At 53.3% G+C, this 26,832-nt stretch overlaps 2 protein-coding genes across 3 annotated transcripts; one reads left to right on the plus strand and one right to left on the minus strand.

Annotated features, from left to right (window-relative positions):
• The first annotated feature begins 1,117 nt into the window (after window positions 1–1,117).
• On the plus strand, window positions 1,118–14,369 carry EEF2KMT (eukaryotic elongation factor 2 lysine methyltransferase). Of its 2 annotated transcripts, XM_060120016.1 has the most exons (8): window positions 1,118–1,259; window positions 3,133–3,195; window positions 5,351–5,431; window positions 6,043–6,144; window positions 10,540–10,673; window positions 10,757–11,052; window positions 12,244–12,393; window positions 14,112–14,369. In XM_060120016.1, the coding sequence occupies exons 1-8, from the start codon at window positions 1,164–1,166 to the stop codon at window positions 14,210–14,212; spliced, it is 1,023 nt and encodes a 340-aa protein (XP_059975999.1). In that variant the 5' UTR covers window positions 1,118–1,163; the 3' UTR covers window positions 14,213–14,369. The 2 variants fall into 2 exon arrangements, with proteins under 2 accessions (XP_059975999.1, XP_059976000.1); XM_060120017.1 differs by lacking the exons at window positions 5,351–5,431; window positions 6,043–6,144.
• Window positions 13,434–26,809, minus strand: ALG1 (ALG1 chitobiosyldiphosphodolichol beta-mannosyltransferase). The gene is made up of 13 exons (XM_060120015.1): window positions 26,575–26,809; window positions 25,562–25,639; window positions 25,320–25,423; window positions 23,542–23,690; window positions 21,741–21,830; window positions 21,294–21,404; window positions 20,422–20,543; window positions 20,201–20,239; window positions 19,820–19,879; window positions 18,959–19,069; window positions 17,726–17,840; window positions 16,301–16,376; window positions 13,434–15,186 (listed from the first exon to the last, which is right to left on the minus strand). Exons 1-13 carry the CDS (start codon window positions 26,777–26,779, stop codon window positions 15,055–15,057), a joined length of 1,392 nt encoding a protein of 463 aa, XP_059975998.1. The 5' UTR covers window positions 26,780–26,809; the 3' UTR covers window positions 13,434–15,054.
• Between the last annotated feature and the right edge of the window lie 23 nt (window positions 26,810–26,832).

The following is a 26,832-nucleotide window of genomic DNA, read 5'->3' on the forward strand; positions in this document are numbered from 1 at the left end:
CAATGTTCTGTGGAGATACTGGACTGTGTACTGACTGGACTCCGTTAAGGCCTCGCTATAAACTGTTAAGATTCTGGCAGGAGGGTGTGGAGAGGCAGGACGTCATTGAGAGGTCAATGAAATCTAAGGTAATCATTGTTAAATCCATCACACCTGTAGCCTGCCTTCACCGCTCAAGCTCGCTTTAGTTTTTGCTATAAAAGACTGGCAGGTCCTCTAAGCCTAAACAATAAGACGTAGCCTAAACAATAAGATGTAGCCTAAACAATAAGATGTTTGCCCAAGTTGTTTTCCAGGAACTTGGAATCAGCTGTCTCTAGTTCAAGCTGGTTAAGACTGGTTAGGACCACCGACCCACCGACCTGTTCTCCTTGCGGTGCCCACGACATGCCTCGTAAGTTCCCTCACTTATTAAAACTGCCACCTACCAACCTGGAGGGGCCTGCTGCTTTCTTCGGTCTCCCCTTGCCCCCGTGTACGCGGCAGTTTGCCAACCAACACCTTTGCCTCAGTGCCTTTTACCAAGGCGAGAAAAGTCTGCGAAAGCCTGAGCCCACCGGCCCACAGACCTGAGGAGACGCCCTCACACGAGGCTGAGCTTGAGGGCGCAGTCCCAGAGGGGTCGGGGGAGGGCTAGGAGTAAGCCCAAGGGACAACGCGTCTGCCCAGAGGGCTCCTGCCAAAAAAGACCCTCGAGAAGGTGCTGGAACAGCGAGAATGGTTACCTGGCCCTTGGCCTGGCTGGAAGCTCTCGCTGCCTCGCCCAGCGGAACCTGGCGCCAAACCCTGACTCCACCCCACCGAAACCCTGGCCCCACCCCACCGAAACCCTGGCCCCGCCCCTCCGACCCTGGCCCCGCCTCCCAGGCCCCAAATCTGCCCCAGAGCCCGCCTTCAGGGCCCGCCTCCAATTTTCCCAAGTCCCTCCTCCCAGGACCCCTGCAACGCTTCGACCCACCCCCGCCCACCTCCACACGCACCTCCGGCTGGCACCGCCTCCTTAACCCTGGCTCCCTCCCTAAGCCCCGCCTCCCAGGATCCGAGCAGCGCCTGGCCCTGCCCCAAGCCCCACCCCGGCTCCGCGCGTTGCCTCGGGCCGCCTCCCGGCGTAGCCCCGCTCCCCCCGTCTCTCGGGCAACGCGGCGGCCCGGCCCCGCCCCGCCATGGCGCCTGAGGAGAGCGCTGAGGCTGCGCCCCTGCTGCGAAGTTTCGAGCGCCGCTTCTTGGCGGCGCGCGCCCTGAGCTCTTTCCCCTGGCAGGTGGGCGGTGGGGAGCGCGGAAGGCGGGTGGGGGGCGGTGGGGGCGCGGTGGGGCGGGGCTCCGGCCTCACCCCTGCTCGCCCCGCCACGCGGCGGTCTCTGCTCCCTCGCGGGCCCCGGCATCACGTCCGGTTCCCCGGGCATCACTGGGGCCCGCGCGGGCTGGCGGCGGGGAGCAGGAGGTCCACCTAAGCACCCTTGGGCCCACCCTGCGCTCAGCCCCCAGCTCCCTCCTCCCCTGGGCCCTTCCCGCCCTGCGCTGTCTCTGCAGACCGAGTCCCACGAATTGAAGGAATGCGGGGTTTCCTCCTAACTCCTTTTTCCGCTGGGTTTTTAGGGTCATGGACAGTTTGTGCCTTTTTTTAGCCAGTTATTATCCTGGCCATTGGGTAACAGCTGCTGCTGCTCATTTAAACAGCCCACGTCCTCGGGGCAGCGGGAGACCACGCTGCGTTGAACTCAGCGACCAGGTCACAGACCCCTCGGGCCTGGGTGTTCTCATTTGTGTCAGCAGCATTGGACAAAAGCCCTCTCAGAGGCAGCTGATGGAAGAGACAGGGAGGTACAAAACAGTCCAGGAAAGAGACGAAAGAGCTCACTTCCCTGCCCTGGGGACCTGCCATTCACACAGAGGCGCATGGCCGAGGCAGCAGCTTCTTTCTGCCAAGGCCAGGGCTCTAATGACATGCGTCCTTTATAATCCATAATTCCAGTGCGGTGAACTCACTGGGATGACTCAGTTTGGACATATATTCCTCCCCAGGTCTGCCCCATCTTAAGAGTGGAGGTTAGTCATTTGTGTTTCATTGACATAAACCATTTAGCATTCTGGGAGATCATTTCCCGTCAGAAAGGAATGTGTACATTTTTTAACCCCAAATTTAAACCTTCATGACAGCATCCAGTGGGCCCAATTCATATCGACTATAATTGTTCATGAGTGAGTGCTTACTCTGCACCAGTCCCATGCTAAGTGCTCACTTAGGCTCACCCACAGCACCCATGTGGTGAGAACTATTCTTACCATTGGTTTGACTAGAAAAGAAGTTGAGAGCAGCATTGGAGCACTCAGACCTGGGAGACAGACAACCTGCTTTGAATTCTGGCCCTGCCCCACCCCACACAAGCTGTGTGACCTTGGGCAAGCGACTTCGTCTCTCTGTGCCTTCATATTCTTATTAGTAAAATGGGAGTATAATGATGCTTAACCTCATAGGGCTGTTGTCAGGATTACATGAATATGTGTTAGCTAGTATTTTTTATTCTGTCAACAAATGTTTACAGAATGCCTTCCACAAGCCAGGCACCAGGATCAGCAGAATACAGACAAAGCCCTGATTAGATGGGAGAGCCAGAGAATAAAATAATAAAATAATAAAATAAAAGTAAATGAATAAGCAAGAAAACACGGGGAGATGATGGTGGCGGGAAAGTCAATAAAACAAAGAAATGTATCAATTTAGGAGAGTTGGGAAGGCCTTCCAAGGAGGTGACATAGAGCCGGGACCTGAACAGTGAAGCAGCCAACCTGCCGTGGAAAGGTTTCAGGTTGCCCACCAGGTGTTAATGCTGTGGCTCCCCCTGTAATTCCAATTCAGCCACAGAGCTGGTCTGTGACCCAGGCAAGGCTAAGCTGCCAGGGCTAATGCAAACCAAGAGTCTGTCTTCTGATGTTCTTTCTCTGACTCATCCAGGTGTAACCCGGAACTTCTCAAGGTCAGGCTTTCAGCTGCCTGTGCCTTCCACATCATTTGGCCCCAGGTCCCTGGGGAGAAATCACTTAGCACTTTGCCAGCATGTCCCATTGCATGTTTAATGTTCCTGTGATAATGCCCTTGAGATTTCTTTCTCTTCCCCCTCTCTCTTTGGATAGAGCCTAGAAGAGAAATTAAGGGACTCGTCAGGCTCTGAGCTGCTGCTGGATATTTTGCAGAAGGTAAGAATCACAGAATCACTGGAACGCATCAGTGGCCTGATTTGCCCATGAAGACGTAACAGGTGCACACGTATCCTTTAAAAAGAAAGATGGGGCTTCCCTGGTGGCGCAGTGGTTGAGAGTCCACCTGCCAATGTAGGGGGCACGGGTTCGTGTCCCGGTCCGGGAGGGTCCCACGTGCCGTGGAGCGGCTAGGCCCGTGAGCCATGGCCGACATGCCGTGGAGCGGCTAGGCCCGTGAGCCATGGCCGCTGAGCCTGTGCGTCCGGAGCCTGTGCTCCGCAGCGGGAGAGGCCACAACAGTGAGAGGCCCACGTACCGCAAAAAAAAAAAAAAAAAAAAAAGAAAGATGCTGCATCTGGGTGTGAGCACCTCAGACAGCTACGGCTCTTTTGTTTTCTTAGATAAAGACATCAGAATATACAACAAGCTGCATGAGAGGAGGGAACCTGGGGGATGTTTTTCTAAACCATCCGCAGAGAAAGTGGAGATGACAGCTGTAGGAACATCTTCTAGCATTTGCTAGCTGCTCAGAGACTTTCTTTCTTTATGTTTAAGGGGAAAAGAAGCAGGCAAGTCTTGCCCACCCGTGTGTCTTTTGTAGTTGTGGATGGGCCCCTGCTTTTTGTAGGTGGGGTTTGGACTCCAAGGTGCATCTGGGTGCGGGTAGAGGAGGGACCACCACTGCCTGGCCTGTCCCACTCTGCCTGCCCCTGGCCATGTGGGTCAGGTGTACATCACACTGCATCCGGGCTCTCTACCCTCTTAAGGATCATGAATCCTTCTGAAAACCCAAAGTTGTGGACACTACCCCAAGGAAAAAACGCTCCGGAAGAGTACATTTTGTGTACAAATGCATGGGAATCATACACACCCCTCCAACCACTGGTCCTGTCCAAAGAGCCCAAGGTCAGAATTCCTGTCTGGAGGGTGAACCAAGAGTATCCATCTGACCACCGTGTCGAGAAGATGCAGCCAAGCTAGGGAAGATTCCCAGGAGATCCAGCAGTTCAGGACTGCGAGCTCAGACCTCTCTGAGGCCGTTGTCATGCAGTCTGCTCTGATTTTTCACCCCAAGGTTAAAACCTAATACCCGCCAAGCCCCTGAAGAGTTGTGTGGGCATTTTGTTGCCCTTGAGTAAAATCACGTCCCTCCAGCCAGCAGGTCCCATGTGACACAGGCCCTACTCTCACTGTTCCCGTCCCCTGCCCTCCCTCCCAAAATGCCAGGTGGGGGCCTGCACAAGCTACTCAGCTGCCTGCAACTCGTTCCCCTGCTCTCTGCTTCTCTCAGCTTCAGCCGAAGTGTTGCCCTCAGAGCCCCCTTCCCTCTCCACTACATCCCAGGCAGAGCCCCGACCTTCCTCTGTCCTGGCCAGCACAGCACTCCAGCCGGAGGTGTGAGCTCCAGGAGGGAAGGTGCTGAATCTGCCTTGTCATATACCATTTGGAGCTCTCACCCCTTCCATGGAGCCAGACAGTCCCACATTTGTCCTCACTACAAACTCGAGTTCCTGCTGGCTGCTCTGGGAAGGGGCATGTCTTAGTCCTGCTGTAACAGAACCCCACAGACTGAGTGGCTTGTGAACAACAGGAATTTATTTCTCACAGTTCTGGAGGCTGTGAAGTCCAAGATCAAGGTGCCAGGAGATTCATTGTCTTGTGTGGGCCCACTTCCTGGTCCAAAGATGCTGTCTTCTTGGCTGTGTCCTCAGATGACAGAAGGGGCAAGGGAGCTCTCTGGGGTCTCTTTTATAAGGACACTAATCCCATTTATGGGGGCTTTACCCTCATAACCTAATCACGCCCCAAAGGCCCCACCTCCTGATATCATCTCAGTGGGTGTTAGAGTCAACATGTGAATGTAGGGTGGACACAAATATTCAGTCTACAGCAGGGTGTTAGCTTGAGTCCGTATGCCCTATGTTCCTGCCCAGAAAGGGCATTAGAAACACTGCCATGGTCTGTGCCACTGTAGTTGAGAAATGTTTTTAGGAAAGGGCTTATATCTTAAACTCTTTCAGATGCATAAGGGTCACCCAGGGCCAGAATTCCAGGAATCCGATAACTGGGGTTTGCCCTGTATTCACTTGAAGCTCATGGGAGACTTAAGGCGGAGTCTCTCCAGCAACCCACACTGTGTTCCTCGTCACAGACCGTGAAGCATCCTCTGTGCAGGAAGCATCCACCGTCAGTGAAGTATGCCTGGAGCTTTCTCTCAGAGCTCATCAGAAAGGTCAGTGATGGGCACTGTCCATCTGGTAACAAGGCAGCATCTAGGACTTGGCTGGCTCTCCAAACGTGGGCTTTGCCTGTTGGAGCTAAGATCCATCCCATACTCTTTGCCTGCTCTACAGATCCCCATATAGCAGGGAGCTCCCTGGGCAACTGCTCCCAGCTGGGTTCCACCAATGAGAAGCCATGGAGTGGGGGAGAAAAGGAGGGGCCAGGGTACTTCCTCTGTGCTTTGAGTGGTCTCCAGGAGTGGCTGCATCTCCTCTGTTGTCCTGGTCCCCCATGGAACCTTCCCACTCCTACCAGGAGTCCCTGAGTGTGGGAAATGCCACCTTCTCCCTCTGTCCTGCCAGCTCTCACATATCCCATTTCTCCTGCCCTACACTACACCTCACCCTCACCCTCTCTACACCTTTCTTTGAGGCCCCCCAGGTCCCCCCACCAAGTGATCTGTATTAAGTCAATCACATCCCAAGTCTCCCCTCCAAATTTGGTGAAAATCCTCCAGCCATTTTTACAAGTCATAGTAAAAGCAAGCAGGTGGAACCTTGGTTTGATTCACGAGGGTCACCTTAATCCTCTTGCTGAAGCTCTCACCCTGCCCACCCCCAGCACGAGGCTACCCACACGGAGCCTTTGGACGAGCTGTACGAGGCGTTGGCGGAGATCCTGACAGCCGAGGAGCCCACCCGGTGCCACCGGAGCTACCTGCTGGTAGGAGACATGCGCCCTCCTCCACACACACAGTTGATTCAGGCTCCAGTCAGCCTCACGTGGCTTCAATCCTGACTCCTCAGCTCTGTAGTCTTAGACGAGGTCAGTTAACCTTCCTGAGCCTCGGTTTCCCCACCTGTAAACCAAGCACTTCAACAAATAACACCTGTCTTACGGGGTGACTGGCGTTAAATTAGGTAACACACATGAATTGCACAGCAGCGACCTGGCGCTCAGACCTCAATAAATATTTGATGGATGGATGTTACAGGACAGCAGTCTCTCCCCGCTGTCCACTGCCACCATCACCAGGCTGACCTGGTGCTTGGCCTTCTCACTGGTCACCTGGCTTCTTACCCCACAGAAGTCCATTCTACACACAACAGTTTCTGTTTTCTTTCTCCTTTAACCTTTTATTTTAAAACAAAGATACAGAAAACCATGCAAAAGAATTAGATTATCGAATTGTCACAAGGCGGCCACCATGGTAACTGCCAATCTAGCCAAGGACTTTGGCAGCCAGCCCACAAAGCCCTTATTTGACCCATCCCAGCCCTCCCTCTCTTTCAGAGTAAGCACTCTGAGGTCGTACCACTGCCATGTGCACCTCTGGACATAGTCTTGCCCATTAACTAGGTCTGGCTCAAAATTTCCCTTCATCCGCAGGTCCCCCCAGCTCCTTCTCTTCCTGGCAGTTTGGCCTGGACAGCTTTCCACAGGCTGGCTTATGGTCGCACACACGTGGTGCTGTTCAGCTTGTTCCTCTGTCCTCTGTTCCCCGAAAATCGGCGGCTGGATTCACAGGCCCACTCGGACTCTTGTCTGTTTGACCCCTTTGGCAAGAAAACAACCTGGGTCCTAGAAGGCACATCATCTATTTTTTATCCTCTTCATGGTAGCACTTGTGGGTGCTTAAAGCTTAGACTCATTAATTCACTGAAGGATGCAAAAAGGTGATTTTTCTTATTTATTTGTTTGTTTGTTTGTTTATGGCTGTGTTGGGTCTTCGTTGCTGCTCACGGGCTTTTCTCTAGTTGCAGCGAGCAGGGGCTACTCTTCGTTGCAGTGCGCGGTCTTCTCATTGCAGTGGCTTCTCTTGTTATGGAGCACAGGCTCTAGGCACATGGGCTTCAGTAGTTGTGGCACGTGGGCTCAGTAGTTGTGGCACACAGTCTCAGTTGATCCATGGCATGTGGGATCTTCCCGGACCAGGGCTTGAACCGTGTCCCCTGCATTGGCAGGCAGATTCCTAACCACTGCGCAATCAGGGAAGCCCCAGTAATTTTTCTATCATTTTGTTTTCATTCATTAGCTGGAGAAATTTTATAAGGAAATGCCTCCTTTCATCCGTATTTGGTTACCTACTGGTACAGCTAGTAGAGGAAAGGCAGAATACAGACTTCTTTCCTTTTCAAGATAGTGAATTGGTTTCCTATCATTCCCAGTAGGGGTTCAAACCATTGCAAATCATGTCGTTACTGAAGCTCAAAATGTGCTATTTTGAGTCACTTCAAGTAGGCTTCTTTTTTTTTTAAAGTAATTTTATTTATTTTTGGCTTCATTGGGTCTTCACTGCTGCGCATGGGCTTTCTGTAGTTGCGGCGAGCGGGGGCTACTCTTCATTGCGGTGCGCAGGCTTCTCATTGCAGTGGCTTCTCTTGTGGATCACGGGCTCTAGGTGCACAGGCTTCAGTAGTTGTGGCACGCGGGCTTAGTAGCTGTGGCCTGCAGGCTTTAGAGCGCAGGCTCAGCAGTTGTGGCGCATGCACTTAGTTGCTCCACGGCATGTGGGATCTTCCCGGACCACAGCTCAAACCAGTATCCCCTGCACTGGCAGGCAGATTCTTAACCATTGCGCCACCAGGGAAGTCCCCTCAAATAGGCTTCTGAGTCCTTTGACATCACCTCATAGTTTTCTTACTTTAGTTTATGTCAAGCTTTTCCAGACTCATCTTGTATGTTTCCTGCCCCAGACCTGGAATCAGCCATGTCTTCAAGAAGCCCTAGTTTCTTTTAGTGGGAAATGATATTTAGAGACCACAGTCTGGGCATTAGGGATGATCATTGCTGCTGTCTAGGCCTTTCTGTGGACAGAGCTAGGATAATGGGTGGAGATACATATCCATACTTTTTAAGAGAAAATACCTCATGAGTCCATATTGATGTTTCTGATTCAGGATCAGAAGGGTTTTCACTCAGCCTCTTCTGCATTGGATCCCTATCTCCTTTCTTCTGCTCTGCTCTGGAAATTTTGGTTCTCAAGAGCATGGGGATGATGTTAGGATATCCCCCAACTGCCTTTGGCTTATCCCGTATTGTTCGTGCGTGCAGCGATCTCAGAACAACAGCACTAATCCCTCACACCAACTGTGGTTACTGAAAACAGCATAAATTTTTATATATGCCACCCTCATTCTCCCTACATAGTCATCATAGAGCCATTACATAGTATTACCACAAACTTAGCAGCTCAAAGCAACATAAATGTGCTATCTTCCAGTTCTGTAGGTCAGAAGTCTGCTGGGCTCAGCTGCTTACTCCTCTTTGAGTCTCACAGAGCTAAAATCAGGGTGTCTGTAGGACTGGGCCCGGGGGGAGGACCATTCCAGGCCCTTCAGGTCATTGGCACAATTGCGATTTCTGCAGCTGCAGGAATGAGACTCCGTGTCCTTCCTGGCTCTTGGCCTGGGGTGGTTCTCAGCTTCTAGGAGCTGCCCTGTCCCCCTGACTCATAGCCCCTTGATTCCAAAGCCAGCAACCACTTCAAATCCCTCCTGCCTCTTTTTCTTCTGCATCTCCCAAACATCAGCCCTGATGATTAAATCAGGCCCACCTGGATAATCCAGGATCATTTCCCCATGTCACGTTCTGTAACCTTAAATGCATCTTCAGAGTCCGTTTGCCAAGAAGCACAGCACAATCACAGGGTCCAGGGATATGGGCAGAAACATTACCGACCTCAGGCACATACCGTAGTCTCTTTTCAGTCTCTGTATTGGTCCGTATATTGATGTCTCTGTAGCCATTTTGGTTGTCTCAAGTTCATTTTCTAGGAGGTTCTTGAAGAAGGGCTCGTCGGATGGACCTTCCCGGACTTCTTGCATGTTGATAACAGATTGAGCCATTTTTACTTGAATCTTGACTCACACCTTCTCTCCCTGAGTCTCTTAAATATATTTCTCCACTTTCTTTGGCATAAAGCATCATTGTGCAAAAGCCTGATGATAATTTAATTTTCTTTCCCTTTTATGTCACATGCCCTTTTCTCTTAGATAGCCAAAGCATTTTTTTTCTTTAAAGTCCAGTAATTCTATTAGACTACGTCTCGAGGTTGTGATCGTTCTGAGTCAGTGACCTCGGGTGCAGTGTATACTCTTTCAATATTCATTTCAAATCTGTTTTCTCAGGAATGCTTTCTTGAATTCTAATTTTTAGTATTTGTTCTTTGCTTTCGTTTCATTAAAAGTACCTAAAAATTTGTGGCTTAAACAACAGAAATTTATCATCTCACAGTTCTGGAAGCTATAAGTGCAAAATCAAGGTGTCGGCAGAGTTGTTTCTTTCTGAGGCTGCGAGGAAATGATGTGCTCCGGGCCTCTCTCCTCAGCCTGCAGATGGCCATCTTCTCCCTGTGTGTGTGTCCTAATGTCCTCTTCTTATAAGGACATGGTCAGATTGGATTAGGGTCCCCTTATGTCCTTATTTTGATTCCCTCTATAAAGATCCCATCCTCAGGAATTCCTTGGCAGTCCAATGGTTAGGACTCTGTTCTTTTACTGCCAAAGGCAGGGGTTCAATCTCTGGTCGGGGAACTAAGATCCCCCAAGCTGCACAGTGCAGCCAAAAAAAGAAGAAAAAAAGACTTCATCTCCAAAAAAGGTCACATTTTGAGTTGCTGGGGCTTAGGACTTCAGCATATGAATTTTGGGGGGAAACAATTGAACCCATGACAATCTCTTAATTTCTGATTTTTAAAATTTCGCTCCTTTTCACTTCCTGTTTCTCTTTAAGGTTTATCTGTTTTTATGTTTTGGTTTGTTGTTATGCTTTTTTGAGTAGCCTTTATTTCTGAAATGATGTTTTCTGTTATTGTCACACATTTCTAAGTGTTTCTAGTAGCCATTCAGGCCTTGCCTCGGGGCCCTCACACCCCCACTACCGGAGCAGGCAGGTTCCCTCCTGGGTGGGCTCTGGGGTCACTGTCCTTGGGTCTACCACGTGCCCTGTTGCTTCCCTCTTCTGTCTCCACTGACACGTTGAGCTCACGAGGGTTGTGTCACCTGCTCAGAACCCGCCAGTGGCTCCCCATCACATTTAGACTCAAATTCTAATTCCTTATGTGATCCACGCCTGCCCTGGTTGCCAGATTAATCCTCTCTCCCTGTCTCTGCCTAGCCCTCCGGGGACTCTGTCACGCTCTCCGAGAGCACGGCCATCATTTCCCATGGCACCACGGGCCTGGTCACGTGGAACGCCGCACTTTACCTGGCGGAGTGGGCCATGGAGAACCCAGCGGGCTTTGCTCACAGGTGACCTGGGGGTGCAGGGCTGGGCACCAGGGAGGTTTGCCACAGGGGGATCACAGACACGGCCGCTTCTCCCCGTCATGCAGGACTGTCTTAGAGCTTGGCAGTGGAGCCGGCCTCACGGGCCTGGCCATTTGCAAGATGTGCCGGCCCAGAGCATACGTCTTCAGCGACTGTCACAGCCATGTCCTTGAGCAGCTCCAAGGGAACATCCTTCTCAATGGCCTCTCACTGGAGCCAAATGTCGCCGCCCTGGCCCAGCACCCAGGACACGACACCGCCGATGCAGAGAGCCCCAGGGTGACGGTGGCCCGGGTGGACTGGGACGTTGTGACGGTCCCTCAGCTTGCTGCCTTCCAGCCGGACATCGTCATTGCCGCAGGTACCGCCCAGCTCAGGCCACTGGAGTGTGGCCTCCCTGAAGCTCCACCTGGCTTTCAGTGCTGGGAAGGGGACGGTGAGCGCTGCCTGGTGGGAGGAATGATGGGATTTGGGTCGTGTGGGCCTCCAGGGTGACATCGAAGCACAGAGCGTGCTTCTTGGGTGCCCTAAAGCCACAGCCCTCCCGTTTGAGACGGTGGCCACGCCTACTGCCACGCTAATGGTCCCTCCTATAAAGGAACCAGCTCTTCCCAGCAAGGCTGGGACAGACTTCACGTCCCTCTCCAGCAGCCTGAGGGAGGCCTCTCAGTTGCCATCCAGAACCTAAATGAATAGGCCAGAGCAGCCCCACAAAGCAAGGGAGCTGAGCTGGCCCCACCTACACCCTCTGTCTTCAGATGGGGGTGGAAGTGGCCACAGCAGCCTTGTCCTTTCAGGACCACAAAGAACGGCATGATCCTGATTCCTCTGCATGCCCTGGGCCAGGCCGAGGGTCAGGGAAGGAGCTCTGGGTGCCCCTACCTCTGTCAGCACCTGCTTCCTTCTCCGTGCACACTTGTGTGTCCCTGAGGCCGAGGGCTCTGCCTGTGCATCTCTGTCCTAGGTCCTCAAAACGAGTCCCACAAGGAGGGACCACCCACTCTGGTGCAAGGATGGGACCCTTGAGGGAAGGGGCATATGGTGTGGGCACCAACGGGACCGTTGCCCTCCACGGTGCTCACCCAGCCCCATCTGGCTGATGGTACTGTGCTCTGGCCTGGCCATGGCCCTGAGACCCAGGCCCAGAGCGGCTGGAGCACAGAGGCTAAGCAGCTCACCCCTGCAGGCCCGGCTGGTGGGTGGGAGGGGGCTTGTCCCCCACAGGAAGGAAACGAGAAGTCTGAGGCACTCAGGGTTTGCTTCATTAAGCATCTTCTAAACAGGCCATAGGCAGAGAATTGATTTTTTCTTTTAAAGGAACACCAGTGAGTCCTGGATATTTTTCACGTGTTGCAGTGTCTTTCAGCAGTTTTTTCTCTGCTAAGGGTTTTTCTTTTTACCCCTGTAATTTTCTTACCGTCCAACAGCACAAACCTAATAGAACTGCTGCTTTGCAGGCCTTCACCCTGCTGCCCATGTCGGCACAACCCAGAGGCCCCCATCCTGGGGTCCTGGAGGAGCCCCTTCCAGTAACCTGGGGTTTTCATCGCAGATGTGCTGTATTGCCCAGAAACTGTCCTCTCCCTGGTCGGGGTCCTGCAGAAGCTCTCTGCCTGCCAGAAGGACCAGCGGGCTCCTGACGCCTACGTTGCCTTCACCATCCGCAACCCAGAGACGTGTCAGCTGTTCACCACGGAGCTGGGTGAGCCCCGGGCCCCTGGCCGGGCTGCTGACTCTGAGGGGATGCCACCCAGGCCTGCAGGGCCACTGCACTGGCCACACACAGGACTCCAGGGAGGCAGAAATCAGGAAATTAAAAGAATGGGGCCCTGGAGACTAGCCAGGAAGCCCCAGACCACAATGTGCTGGGCCAACGACCCCCCACCCTCCGCCCAGGAGGTCAGCAGAGGAGCCAGGGCCAGGGAGTTGGTGCTCTGGGGAGGAGACGGCTGACACGGTGATCTCGGAAGTTTGAGACCAGCAGTCCTACTGTGTGTTTAGAGCACGTTTTGAGAGGCTTCCAGCCTGTTTTCTTGCCTGTAAAACGGAAAGGATGGTGGATGCCAGCTGGTATCAGGGTAGATGAGTTCTGGCCACACAGCAGTCAGGTGCAGGCTCTGGAGGTGGGTCCCCGGTGGAGCTGGGCCACCCCTCTCCAGGTCTTCATTCATTGTACAGCAGAAACATCCACCTCAGAGTTGGAACAGGGCTGGCACGAAGGGTGTGCTCGGGAAAACGGCAGCTGCTGTTACTAGATCAAGCGCACAGGAAATGGAAGAATGAGGGATGCTTTAGAGAAGGGGGTGGGGTCTGCCTGAGTTGGCACTGCTGCAGGCGGGCACTGTTCTCAGACCTGACCCGCGTCAGCCCCTCTAGCACCTGGGGTTGGGGGGGCGGGGTGCTGCCATCCTCTGTCCCACCCGTGAAGACACCGGGGTGCAGGGCAGCTGAGTAATCACCCAGGCACCCATGGACTGAAGCCAGGCAGCCGGCTCCCACTCTCCACCCCCCACCCCATGACCCCCACCCTGCAGTCCCCACCACGAGCCAGGCCTGATCAAGGTTTCCCACACATGACCGGGCAGCAGTGCAGAGCCCTGTGCTTGCCCCAATCCCCCACCCCCCAAGCAAAGCTCTCGCACAGCTGCCTCTGCTGACAGAGAGGACCAGCGCCCACCCCTGTACAGCATGTCCCACTGACGGGGTGTTTGGCCTCGAGAAATAACCAAGTCCTTCAGATGCTTATGTGAAAAAATATCCACGCTGTATTTTAAGAAAGCTGAGTGCTAAACAGCATATACAGTATAAACTCATTTTTAAGCTCATTTTTATTAAAAAAAAAAATAATTGTCATGTTAATACACATATGGGGAAACTCCACACACACCAATTAACATTATTATTAACATGTTATACCCGGACGGCAGTATCATGATACTTATACACTGTATGTCTAGTATTTCATTCTTATAAATACTAATTTTTCATTCCTAAAAAACTGATGACAAAATTCTTGCCAGGGGCTCGTCAGACATCTGTGCTTACACAGAGGACGTGAGCCCCTCTGATGCAGGTCCAGCCTCTGAAGGCACCAGGCTGAGCTGTCAGGCAGACGTGGGTTCAAACCTCAGCTCCTACTGAGCTGTGCCCGGTAACGGGATGGAGGACCCAGACGGGACCGTGACTTTCCAGGGATGCACACGGCCCAGTGGGCAGACGCAGCAAACCTGGCTGCTGTGAGCTGCCTACAAATGGGATTCCTGGTCCCACCCCTGGAGGCTGATTCCAGGTGTCTGGATGGGGCCTGGAAATCTGTAGTCTGTACCCCACACCCCCAGGCCTGTCCCAAAGCCCCACACTGATAGGGTGGTGTCCCATCCCCAAACCCCACATCCTGAGACGCATATGTTCTGTCTCCAGGCCGGGCTGGAATCCCGTGGGAAGAAGTGCCTCGTCACGACCAGAAACTGTTTCCCTACGAAGAGCACTCGGAGATGGCAATTCTGAAACTAATGCTGTAGATTTATAAATGGTTTTAAAGAACAATGTGAAAATTAAATCACTGTCCTGGAAAGAATCTGATAAAACTTCCACTGGACTTGAATGTTTGAAGAATGTTAAATTCTGAATCGGGAACCACAAACTGTGCGAATAAAACATAAACTGTTCAAGCACGTAGACCCCTCTCTGCCAGCTGGCTTAGTTCTTAAGAAAATCACCATAAATCAGAAATGAAATTTTTGGCTCAGAGATAAGCATTTCATTTGTGCAAATAAAAACACATACCAAATATGTTCCCCCCGACCTGAACGCACATCCCTCGTGGAGCCAAGCCCGCTGCACACGTGGCACATCTGACCGCCCTCGCAGGGCGGTGGGCTGCAAAGTCTGTTTTCAAGGCAGGAATCAAAATATTAGGGACACAACCAAGCAATGCGGGGAAAGGCAGACACCAGGAGACAAGGATGCAGAGATGTTCAAGACGACACAAATAACAGAAAAGTCATAAACTGGGGGAAAGAAAGACTCATAAGACAGGAACAGAAAAGAGAGAAGGGATTCAGAGCCTCCAAAGATGAAAGCAGGCTGAGCCAGCTTCCTGGGCAACAAAAACTCCTGATTATTCAAAGTAACTTCATTCCCCAGGCAGTGCCCACTGTCAGCCTTTCAGCTTCCATCCACCAGGAGGCGCTGATCTAAAGAGTCTGCCCAGGGACTGGCCAGCAGTGGCAGCTGTGAGGAGGGGAGTGTGGGCCAGCTCCTGGGGAGGAAGATGAAAGGTAAGGAGGGGTGTCAGCGTGAGGGTCTCTCCATGATGACCAGCGCAGGACACCTCAGGAGTTTCAGTCGTTGGCCCGAGGGGTCACGTGTCCGTAATCAAAGGGAGCACTGTCCGCTTCCAGCTCTCATCCCATCGAAGCTGCTCTGACTCCCGGAGGTTCTTACAGAACTGGTTCAGTTTGCCAGCAGGATCAGGAAACTTTGAGAAAAGCATCTAGAAGACCAGAACTTACCTCATCACTGCTTCCTGCCCCCACCCCAGGTTCCACCCCAAGCTTCCCCTCCTCCTTCCCAGCAGCCCAGGCTCCCGCTGCACCCCAAGCCCAGCTGCCAGGCCAGTCATTCTGCCGAAACCCTCCCTCCTTCACCGCACTTCCAGAAGCACCACCGGTGTCCTGGGGTCTCCAGCGGGACTCCCGCTCTGGCCCAGCTTCCACACCAGGCCGGGCTAACTAACCCTTCTCAACAGCCCTGACCCCAATGTCCCTGACCCAGCAAGCCCCCTCCCTCACCAGGCGCAGGGGAGCCTTCATGGCCCAGCTACGCTCTATCTCCTGCCCTGCTCCGACCTGACAACACAGCCAAGCTGCAGTGTTCACCATCCACACCCCATGCTCTGCCGGCAGCCCCCGGCCTCTGCCTCTGCAATGCTCTGCTGTTCCTTCCACCAAAAGCTGGCCTCTACCCAGCACTGTCCTGCCCACGTGCTAAGAACTAGGTGATGCCTGCGTTCTTTCCAGCTCTGCTAAACTAAGGTGTCTGCAGACGCCAGCCTGTGGGCTACATGCGGCCCTCCGCCTGTCTTTGTAAATAAAGTTTTATTGGAACACAGCCACACCCCTTCATCCACAGACTGTGGATGCTTTCATGTTACAACCGAGTTGAGTAGTTCTGACAGAGACTATGGCAAAGTCTAAAATGTTTTTTTTCTGGGCCTTTCCAAAGTCTGTTGCCCTTGGTCTCAGTGATCAAGAATGATGACATATTACTTTTTGTAATTTGTAGTAAGAAAGAGGTATCCTTTGAAGATGCCCACCCATCTCATAAGGCCGCTCCAGGAAGCTCCCTCGCTCCTCACTCTCCCTTCTCAGATCCAATCACCCCCTAAATGGCACACAGTCCACCTGGCTCTAGCATCACTGTGTGGTGTGAGCTCCATAAACCCTGATGGCAGGTGGGGCGAACCCTGATCCCTCCGGGGCCCAATGGGGCCCAGCCTCTGAGACCGCTGCTCGCTCACCCAGACACAGCCCAGGGCCACCCACCCAGCTGCAGGAACAAGGAATCTCCAAAACCCTGCAAGCTGCAGTGTGGAGCAGACACGCTACCTGCAGCTGAGCTGCCAGCTCCTCTGAGTCCTCGAAGACCAGGCCGTTTTCCTCGTGTTTCACAAGCTCGTGTAAGCTGCAGAGAGAATCGGGGGAGGTCTGAGAGCTGCCTGGAGGAGATACAGAACCCAAGGTGCCCACCTGCTCCCCCCCAACTCCACCCCACCCGCAGGCTAAGCTGGAGGCAGGAACAGTCAGTCTGGTTTCAGGAAGCCTGTTCTTAGATTTGGCGCCTGAATAGAAAAAAGACCTGGCAGGATACACATTAAAAATCCAAACCGGGCTTCCCTGGTGGCACAGTGGTTGAGAGTCCACCTGCCAATGCAGGGGACGTGGGTTCGTGCCCTGGTCCAGGAAGATCCCGCATGCCGCGGAGCGGCTGGGCCCTTGAGCCATGGCCGCTGAGCCTGCGCGTCCAGAGCCTGTGCTCCGCAACGGGAGAGGCCACAACAGTGAGAGGCCCACGTACCGCAAAAAAAAAAAAAAAAATCCAAACCAATTTGGGGAAGGAGGGACAGTAAAGGGGTATGTGGACTTTTTGTGCTACATGCTGTCTTCAGTAAGAACGTTCTTAGTAAGTTCTGCCTTTTTTTTCTTAATTCCACAGCAGAGAAGCCAGGTAAAAGGCAACCCTGCTGGAGGCAGGCTCAGAGGTGACCAGGAGGTTGATCCCAACACGATCTGAACCCGGGCTCCAACATCCTGGATTTCCCATTCAGAAGCTGGCTTCTCAGCTCATGGTGGGGCCACTGTTTCTAGAACCTTTTCTAACACTACCGTCTCCAAATGTCCTCTCCTGCCCATCTTTGCCAGGAAGAGAGGAGACAGAAATACACTCATTCAACTGATTCGAACCCAACTACATGAACTCAAGACTAAAGGGACAGAGAGAGAAATAAGTCCATGTGAGCTGTGTGGGCAATTCCAGCCACCATTGCATCCTGTGAGCACAAGCCCCCAAGTAGAGTACTTAAGACTCCAGTTTTTTGTTTTTTTGGTTTTTTGGGTTTTTTTCTTGCGGTACACGGGCCTCTCACTGTTGTGGCCTCTCCCGTTGCGGAGCACAGGCTCCGGATGCGCAGGCTCAGCGGCCATGGCTCACGGGCCCAATGGGGGATCTTCCCAGACCGGGGCACGAACCCGCGTCCCCTGCATCGGCAGGCGGACTCCCAAGCACTGCGCCACCAGGGAAGCCCAAGACTCCAATTTTTATTCAACACAAGCTCTAACTGGAAGCCACCCTGTCTGGTGGGGCACAGCCCGCCCACAGGGACCGGAGGGCTCCTGCTCCCTCTGGGTGGCAGAGCCGCACAGATGGGTAGGTGGAGCCCTCCAGGGAGCCTTCCCGTGCAATTCTGCTGGTTCCCCCCCACCAGCTGCTGGTTTGAGAACCTAACCCTGGGAGGACTGGGTTTCCGCTCCTACCACTGGAAGTTCACGGCGCACACAGGCAGGCAGCACCCGAACATGTCTACCACCTTCATGGGCAGGTCCAGGCCGCTGGAGGACCGGTGCAGGCAGACGCCCAGGTCCGCGGACCCTGCAGAGCGAGGGGGAGGGGGCCATCAGCTCCGGCTGTGTGCCCAGTAACCACACATCCTGCAGGACTGCGGACCGAGGCCTGCGGGGAGGAGTGGAAAGGGGGTGATAAAGGCCCCAACCCCGCGCACGACTGCCTGGGGTTGGCCAAGCAGCCTGGCAGGAGGCGGGGACACGGAGGTGCTTCCCACCTGCCGCTCCTGGCCTCTCGGCCCTTTCTGAAAACGACCTGCCCGTCACCAATGTTTTTCTTTAAACTGACCCCCTTTTTCTCCTTAACCACGCTGTATTTTAAAAGAAGCCGCAGCAATGATTGCTTAATGGGTTCTGAGTTTCTGCTTGGGGTGATGAAAATGTTTTGGCAAGAGACAGTGGCGGTGACTGCAAAACACTGTGAGTGTAATTAATGCCACTGAATTGCATACACTTAAAAATGGAAAAATGGTTAAAATGGCAAATTTTGTTATGTGTATTTTATCACAATAATTGGAAAAAGAACCCAAAGCAGACCAGCTGTCGCTGTGAAGATAAAGCCAAGGAAGCAACCTCACATCACTCAGTGCCACTGGAGCTCCTGCCTACAAAGGCTCCCCGCCTCCCACTCCAGAGACAGCTTAGTGGCTGCTGAGACCTATAGGCACCGAGCCAATAAGCCCTCCCCGAGGGATCAACAACGCCAAGAGTAGGGAGGGCGGCCCCTTCTCACTGGGAGAGTCCACACTGTTTACCTCGTGGTCTCTGTACCTCCCAGACTTGGGAATTGGCCCCAACCCAAGCCCCGCCCAGCCCTTCTGCCCACTGGAAGAGCAGGATGAGCGGAGGGCGTGGAGGCCAAGAGCACTTGGACGTAACCTTGGCAAACAGGCAGGGAGGAGGTGGCACACCAGGAAACAGCCTAGTTCTCCAGGAGTCCAGCCAGGGCCCATCCCAGCCTGAGACCTACATGTGTAGGGCCCCTGAGCAGACAATGGCTTGAAATCATTAAAGGGTTAAAAAAACAAAGAATACACAAAAGAACCTGGTAAAACACTCACTATCTGGCCCTCTTCAGAAAAACTCTGTCCCCTGCCCTCAGGTATTCCCTTATAAACCCCAGCCCTCCCCCTGCAGGCCTCTTACCTAGAAGCAAGGGGTAGTCCTCGGCCTCCAGCCATGGGGTACAGACCTGGATGTGCTGGAAATGCTTCTGGCAGATGAGATGGCTGTAATACTCCTTCAGAGGCCCTTTGCCTTACAGAGAAAACCGGAGTCACTGCACTGGGCCCACGTCTGGCCCTGTCCCCCAGCCCCAGGCCTGAGACGCCCCTGCAAGGGCGTGAGCAGAAGGCCCACAGGCAGCAGCTCCAATCAGGCCCCCGTCCAGGCCCCTTCCAGAAACGACCCCCAAGGGGTGTGCACCTTGACTGCTGAGGCCATGGCCGTCCCCCCCGCAGGCCTTGGGCTGGGAACACAGCCAGGACAAACTCTGGCCAGGCACCAGAGTGCCCACCAATACAGCTTCTCACACAGACTGCCCCTGTGCCCTGCCCAGATCCCCAGGTGGCACAGCATGAGCAGTGGGCTCCTGCCGCCCCTGGGCGTCCAAGGGCCTGGAGGAGAGGAGTGTCCAAGGTGGGGCAGCTGGCTGAGGACCCTCCTCCTCCAACCAAATCTCCTCTGCCTCTCTCTCTTCACTGGGCTCCTTTGGAAACAGTTTGACATTGGACAGCAGACTCTCATTTAAAAAAAAAAAGATACTTGGAAACCACTGTGAAGTAGAAAGCTCAGTATCTCTGAGGTCACGCTATCTGAGATTGAACTCTAGACTCCATGCCCTGCCATGAAGCCCTTCTGAGCCTCAGCCTCCCCCTGTCAAGCTGGTGTAGAAAACCATACATCACAGACTTGGGGTGAGAATTAACGAGACAACAAACACCACAGGCCTGACATGCCTCCACTGCCCCGTTTAATACAAGAACAGGGATGGTCCCAGGTGGGTACCTGTTATAACACAGACCAGAGGAGGGAGGCTTTCTCCATCGTCGATCAGCTGTTCGAACTCTGTGTTTAGGAAAATAAATATATGATAACCAAGATCATGTAGTCGGGAGAGTGAGGGGCTGATGCGAGGGGGAGGGGGAAGGGAGAGGAGGAGGGAGCACTGCTCCCAACCATGCGATCCCTTCTCCTGGAGGTGGCAATTCAGAGCTAGGCTGGTCACTCACTGACCCAAAAGGGGACTCACGCCTGCCACCTCCACCCAGTGGCCCTGGCCCTGGGGTCAGGAACACTCTGCCGAGGACATCACGCAAGGCCAGGTGAGCATCGTGCAGCTCAGCAGCCCCCAACAAGCCCAGCTCCTGATCACAGCCATACACCTACTTTCTAATGCTGCCAACAAGATGGAGAAGTCTTCATCCTCTATGGGAAAAGAGAACCGAGTGTCACAGGCCAGTTTCTAGATGCCTCCCCACCCAGCTCAATGTGCTCCCCTTTCTCATCAAGGCCCCGAATACGTGTGGTGTGCACGCCTGGCAGCGGCGAGAACACAGGCTCAGCCAGGTGCCCATACGAGCCCCAAGTGCCCAGGCGGGTCCTGAGACCTGTCCAGCTCGTGCTGCTGACCAAAAGGGCCGGCCGCCCGGGAAGGCAGGTCACTGTTGCACTCTGGGCGTCCCGCTCTGTGAAGGCCGACCTCTCCATGCCCGGGTCCGAGGGTTCTGAACTGAAGGAGCAGAGAGAGAGCCCGTGAGCTGCCACAGAGCAGGCCCTTGGGCCCGAGAACGGCCACTCTCCCACCAGAGTGAGGCCCGCAGGCTCCCAGTTGTTGGGGTGCAGCCACATCAGAGCCACCAGGTGGCCCTACCACCCAAGGCCTTGGGCACAGACCTGCACCTTGCTTTCTCTCTTATCTGTATTTATGTGTTGCTAGGTGCTGAGGTCGCAAGGCAGACAAGGCCGACTCAGCCCCTGCCTTCACGGGGCTTACTGTTCTAATCATCCCCTAGACTTAATATGAGGACGCTGTGACCCCTCCAACTGCCCCCACGTTACTGAGAGGAACAAAGACCAGCTGTATGGAGAGCGGCTCAGAAGGGAGCGGCTCTCAGAAGGGAGACGCCCAGAGAACACACAGGTGCACAGACCCCGCCATGCGGTCAGGAACCACTGGCAGGAGGGTAAGGACACCCACAGCCTAGTACAGGGCAAACACTTCCTTAAAGGGCCAAAGACTAAACACTGTAGGCTTTGGGGAGCCATACAGTCTCCATTGCAAAGCCCAGCTCTGCTCTTATAGTGTGGAACCAGCCACAGACAACATATAAATGAATGAACATGTTGTGTTCCAATAAAATTTTATTTATAGAAACAGGCAGCAGGCCTACAGCCATAGTTTGCCATCCCCTGGATTAGGTCTCCAGGTCAGCAGCGAGCATAAAACAAGGCAGCTGAAAGCTGAAGACAGCAGACTTACCAGGCCCTGAATGCAGAGTAGGCGAGGCTCAGCTTCATAAAGAGCTGGTGTTGCAGGTCCAAAGGCGTCTCTTTAAAGAAAGATGCTGGCTTGTCGTAGACAGTCACAGCTCTGCAATGAGATCATTGGGGGCTCTACGGAGGGGCAAAGAAAGGCCTAAGGAACATGAGACCCAGAAGTATCCAGAAGAAGAAGGGTGCTTAGGTATCCAAGTCTCGACAATAAGCTTTAGAATTACTTGGAGAAGCACAGAGAGAATTTCTAACATGAACACTTCCTGGACCATCTGGCTGGCTGGGAAAGAAACTCTAGCTTCCTCCTCCCTCAGTCTCCCCAAACCAGTAACCACCTCCCGGAACCCTGGGAGCTCCCAATGCCTTGCAACATGACATAGCAGCTGGGAGTCAGCGGTGCTGGGAGGGACCCCTTGCCTCCCGAGGCCCCTACTTGATGCCCCAGTTCTCTGCCAGGTCTTCCCGCATCGCATTGCTCACACACAGGTTCAGGTGGGACAGGCGTCCGCAGAGCTTCTCATACCTGAAAAGACGTATCAGTGGTCAGCCCAGAGCTCTCTGGGCCAGGAACCACCACCCCAACCCCATGGGACTTGACACCTTCTGATACAGAAGAGGCTGCAGAGCTGGGATCTCCCAAATCAGGTCACTGGCAAGGCACCTTCCCCGTGTTTGCACTGAGTTCTACCACCTGTACTATTACTTCCCTCACACCTTTCTTTAAATCAGATTGCTTTTCAGCTTAAATACAATTACTTTCAAGAGAAACCATGTACCACTACAGAATGGAAAATCCAGTCTCTCTTGCCATAAAATGAAGGAGAAATACAATAAAATCTTGTTATTAAATCTCAGCCACAGTGCACTATTCCCTGCAAAGGCTGTGGGGCTGAGGCTCGCTCCCAATGTGTTACAAAGGGAGTTTAGCAAATGCTAGAAAGGCGTTATCGGGCCTCCCTGGTGGCGCAAGTGGTTGAGAGTCCGCCTGCCGATGCAGGGGATACGGGTTCGTGCCCCGGTCTGGGAGGATTCCATATGCCGCGGAGCGGCTGGGCCCGTGAGCCATGGCCGCTGAGCCTGCGCGTCCAGAGCCTGTGCTCCGCAACGGGGGAGGCCACAACAGTGAGAGGCCCGCATACCGCAAAAAAAAAAAAAAAAAAAAAAAGAAAGGCGTTATCAACAGATTAGCTCCAAATGGAGACTTGAGCCCTGGTGACAGGGCAGGACTGAAAAAGAACTGGAAATGAACAGAGTTATTTCACGTGTGTAGGTGCCACGGCCTGTTCCTCACTCAGGATGCAGAGAAAGCTCTGGAGCTGGACTGCCTGGGATGGAATTTTGGAGCTCACATGTATTAGCTGTGTAGCAAGTGACATGAGGGCTCTCAGCCTCGGTTTCCTGGTTTGTAAAAAGACAGCGATCACAGAACACCCTTGCTGGGCAGCACTGGAGTCTGAATGGGATAAAGGCTTGGCCTGAGGCCTGGCATGCAGCAAGCGCTCACTGATTGCTGCTGTGACCACCACCCACGAATGACTCATCAGGGGAAACGCCACAGCCGGCAATGGCTTGAGGCTGCAAGTCCACACCGAGGCAGATGGTATAACTCGGCCTCAGAACACAACATTGCTTCCTCCTCCAGGTCCAACCTGCTCCCAAGGCCCTTCTTCCCTCTCCCTGTCTCATCAGCTGCAGCAGACTGTGACCCACGTCCCCGTCTGCCAGCAGCCGTCCCCAGTTTCCATTTGGGTATCTGGTATGGGTGCACCTGGGACCCCAGCTCTCCAGTGGAGCACTTGTCCCAAGCCTGAGACAACGGGGTACTGAAGCCCCCCAGGCTCAGAGGGGGTCAGAGGACGCCAGGTGAGCAGGAGCCAACCACAGGCCTGCTCTCTCCACTGAGCCTGGTGGGGTGAGGATGAGAGCGAGGGGCTCCCGGAGCCTGAGAAACACCTCTAGGAGGAAGTGTGGAGAGACGTGAGAGGGGTCCTAATGACACCTTTCTTGAGCTCAAAGTCAGCCATTTCTCAGGACTTTTCCGTTTCATGGGCCAACAAATGCCCTCCTTTGCTCGGGCCTGTTTCTATCACTTGTCACCAGTGCCAGCCCAACTCCCCAGCCTTGCCCTCACCCCCACAGGGCACACGGGAATCAGCTTCCCCGGGTCTCCGCACTGGCTCTTCTTCCCACCACAGTTTGGGGACGATGTCGGCACCCTCATCCCAGACTCTCACCACTTGGCCAGCAGAACAAGGGGGTGGCCGGGGCCGTGCACCAGACCCATAATGGAGTAGCCGTAGTTGTGCCAGTCGATGACGAGCTTGCTCCCACAGAGGCAGCCTGCAAACCAGCACACGGCAATGGCGGGCAGGCCCGGAGGGTTCTGGGAAAGAGAGACTTGAAGTAAGAGAAGGAAACCAGACCACAGTCGAGAATAAACCAAGTAAAAATAACGTACGTGGCAAAGAGTCAATTATCTTTACAGAGCTCTTGATAATCGATAAGCACAAGAAAGACCCTCTTCCTCACCAAGAGGTATGAACAGTCATAAAAGAAAATTGACCAACCTGAGAAGTCCAAGATCACTGATACTCAAGGAAACAAAAAATGGAACAAGGAAGTACCATTTTTCACCTATCAGAATGGAAACTCTAAAACACCTAATGATATCTGGTGGTGCTGAGGACGGGGGGAAGAGGCTTCCCTGTTAAGTGGGGGATAAATTGACCCAACCTTACTCTAGGACTATCCAGTAACACATCACAACATTTTAAAAGTGCATGGACTCTGACCAAGCACTTCCCGTCCTAGGAATTTACCCCAAGGAAGAAACTGAACCCATGCAAAAGACATATGTTCACTGATACTCTTCACCATACAATTTTAAAACTAAAGGGCTTCCCCGGTGGTGCAGTGGTTGAGAATCCACCTGCCAATGGAGGGGACACGGGTTCGAGCCCTGGTCCGGGAAGATCCCACATGCCACGGAGCAACTAAGCCCGTGAGCCACAACTACTGAGCCTGCACTCTAGAGCCCATAGAGCCCATGCTCCACAACAAGAGAAGCCACTGCGATGAGAAGCCCACACACTGCAATGAAGAGTAGCCCCCGCTCGCCACAACTAGGGAAAGCCTACGAGCAGCAATGAAGACCCAATGCAGCCAAAAATAAATAAATAAATATAAATAAATTAATTTTTTTTTAATTTTTAAGTAAAAAAATCAGGAAGAATCTGAGTGCTCATTAAGATGAGACTGAATGAATACATTAGGATACATCTCATATCAGGATACAATACAGTCAATTAAAAGAAGGAAGGCTTCCCTGGTGGCGCAGTGGTTGAGAGTCCGCCTGCCGATGCAGGGGACACGGGTTCGTGCCCCAGTCTGGGAAGATCCCACATGCCGCGGAGCGGCTAGGCCCGTGAGCCATGGCCGCTGAGCCTGCGCGTCCGGAGCCTGTGCTCCGCAACAGGAGAGGCCGCAAAAGTGAGAGGACCGCGTACCGCAAAAAAAAAAAAAAAAAAAAAAAAAGGAGCTTCTCTACGTTAAAAAGCAGTAAAGGTAAGAGGCTAAGAGTGGAACTGCAGAACTAGAGCGACAACCTGGTTCAAATCCTGACTCCAGCACTTCCTAGCTGTGTGACAATGGGTTACTTACAGAACCTCTCTGGGTCTAGGTTCCCTCATCTCTAAGTGTAGGTAACACAAGAACCTACTTCTCAGGATTGTTGTGAAGAATTAAACGAGATAATGCATGTAAAACACTTAGATATGTAACAAGTACAAAATAAGACTATCTGTAAAACACTGAAAAACAGAAGGGATGAGTACCATAAATAGAATGGACACATACCATAGGCTCCTACTCATGTTTTTAAAAGTTTAAACACACACATGTGAATATGCATTTACCAATCTGTACATTTTTTTAAACTGGAAAGTAAAGAAAACTGTTAAAACAGTGGTTCTCACAGCGGGAGGTGGAGCTGGAGAACCTCCAGGACACGTACCTGGAGAAAGATGTAAGCTGCTGGCTTCCCGCACATCAACTTCCACAGCAAGTGCACTGCCTGAAACACAACTTTGACTCCATACTGGAGAATGTGGGGCCCAACTACAAGTCAGAAAACAGCCATCACTAGTAAAGGAGTTCTTGGCAATTTGCAGATCCCCCCCACCCCGCGCTCCCCGCCCTCCCCCCACCCACCCCCACACACAGATTCAGAGATATCGGGAGTTGACTGTTTCCTACCTGCAAGTCTCTGAAGTTCTGTCAGACTCACAATCCGAATTCTGTCGCTCTGCAAGAGCTCATCGTGGGGTTTGGAGACTGAAAAGAATGTCCCTTTTAATGTGCTGGAGAAGATGATCTAAGTTAAAGTCAGATGATCCCCGCCCCGCAGGCTGAATAGGGGAGAGTATTTTGGAACCTCTCTGTTCCTCAGTAGCCAGAACAGAGAATGAGGCCAGTTCTTGTCCAGATTCCACTAGACCACCCACAGAGGGAGCGCTGGAATCTTACCCATTTTTACTTAGCACAATGCCTGGCACATAGTAGGCACTCAAGCTGACCTAGATTCCCTGGATGGTGGAATTATCACACCATAGGGAGACCCCTAGGAAGTCTCACTCCAGCCCCTCACCCTGGGGTAGCAGACTCTAAACAGGGACCAGAGGCAACCAGTGCTATTCCTTTTTTCCCCTGATATGGGATAGAGCTACCTTCTAAAGATGTCAAAGTGGGGGAAGATGGAGGAGCAGACACCCCTGACCCCGCACACTGAGGGAAAAACGCTGGACATCCTGCGAAAATAAAACATCTCCTGCCTGCAGAGTTCTGCGCTGAGGGTGAGGAACGGAGAGGAGACAAGTTGCCTGTCGGCTCAGACACTGCCTGAGAAAAGAAGCCTCAGAGATGTGCTTACCAGCACTTGCCCTGGGGTCACACCCACCCGGGTTCCAATCCATCTTTCCATTTACTAGGAATAAGTGAGACTATGCACTGAGTTCATTTAGCTTAGCACAGTCCTGGCATATGGCAGGCGCTCGATTAATGCTGACTGTTCCTAGAAACCCACCCAGCAGAGGCTGGGCAGAAACCTGGCAACCGCTGTCCAGGCCACAACCCGGCTCGTCCAATCTCGGAGAGCTGCCCGACGGAGGAGAGGGAAAAGGGGCGTCCCCGCCTCGGCCCCCGTGGGGCGGTCAAAGCCGAGGGTCAAAGTCTGAGAGAGCAGCCTCCCTCCCAGGCCCCCGGGCACTCACTGCAGAACCCCAAGAAGGTCACGGAGAAGCCGCGTTTGGCCAACGACAGTGCGTGATACTGCATGCGGGGACTGCGGCCCACGTCGCCCAGCACCACGACAATCACATGGCGGGCCGCGCGCCCCCACCGCCAGCGCTTCCACGCCACCAGCAGCAGCAGCAGGAGCAGGGAAAGCGCCAGCAGGGCCGCGAAGGAAGCCGCCATCTTGGCGGGCCGGCAACCATCACGTGACCGCGCTCCCGCCGGCTGGGCCAGCT

This window comes from Mesoplodon densirostris, chromosome 16 (assembly GCF_025265405.1).
Source record: "Mesoplodon densirostris isolate mMesDen1 chromosome 16, mMesDen1 primary haplotype, whole genome shotgun sequence".
In the NCBI taxonomy this organism is placed as follows: Eukaryota; Metazoa; Chordata; class Mammalia; order Artiodactyla; family Ziphiidae; genus Mesoplodon; species Mesoplodon densirostris.

Excerpts from the sequence above, each read along its gene's own strand:
- EEF2KMT (XM_060120016.1), top strand. The coding sequence starts at position 1,164 with ATGGCGCCTGAGGAGAGCGCTGAGGCTGCGCCCCTGCTGCGAAGTTTC. Across the intron at positions 5,432-6,042 it reads TCTCAGAGCTCATCAGAAAG|CACGAGGCTACCCACACGGA; the intron begins GTCAGTGATGGG and ends GCCCACCCCCAG. Across the intron at positions 11,053-12,243 it reads GGACATCGTCATTGCCGCAG|ATGTGCTGTATTGCCCAGAA; the intron begins GTACCGCCCAGC and ends TTTTCATCGCAG.
- ALG1 (XM_060120015.1), bottom strand. The coding sequence starts at position 26,779 with ATGGCGGCTTCCTTCGCGGCCCTGCTGGCGCTTTCCCTGCTCCTGCTG. Across the intron at positions 21,405-21,740 it reads GCAGAGAACTGGGGCATCAA|AGCTGTGACTGTCTACGACA; the intron begins GTAGGGGCCTCG and ends ATCTCATTGCAG. Across the intron at positions 20,544-21,293 it reads TACTCTGCATTCAGGGCCTG|TTCAGAACCCTCGGACCCGG; the intron begins GTAAGTCTGCTG and ends CTGCTCCTTCAG.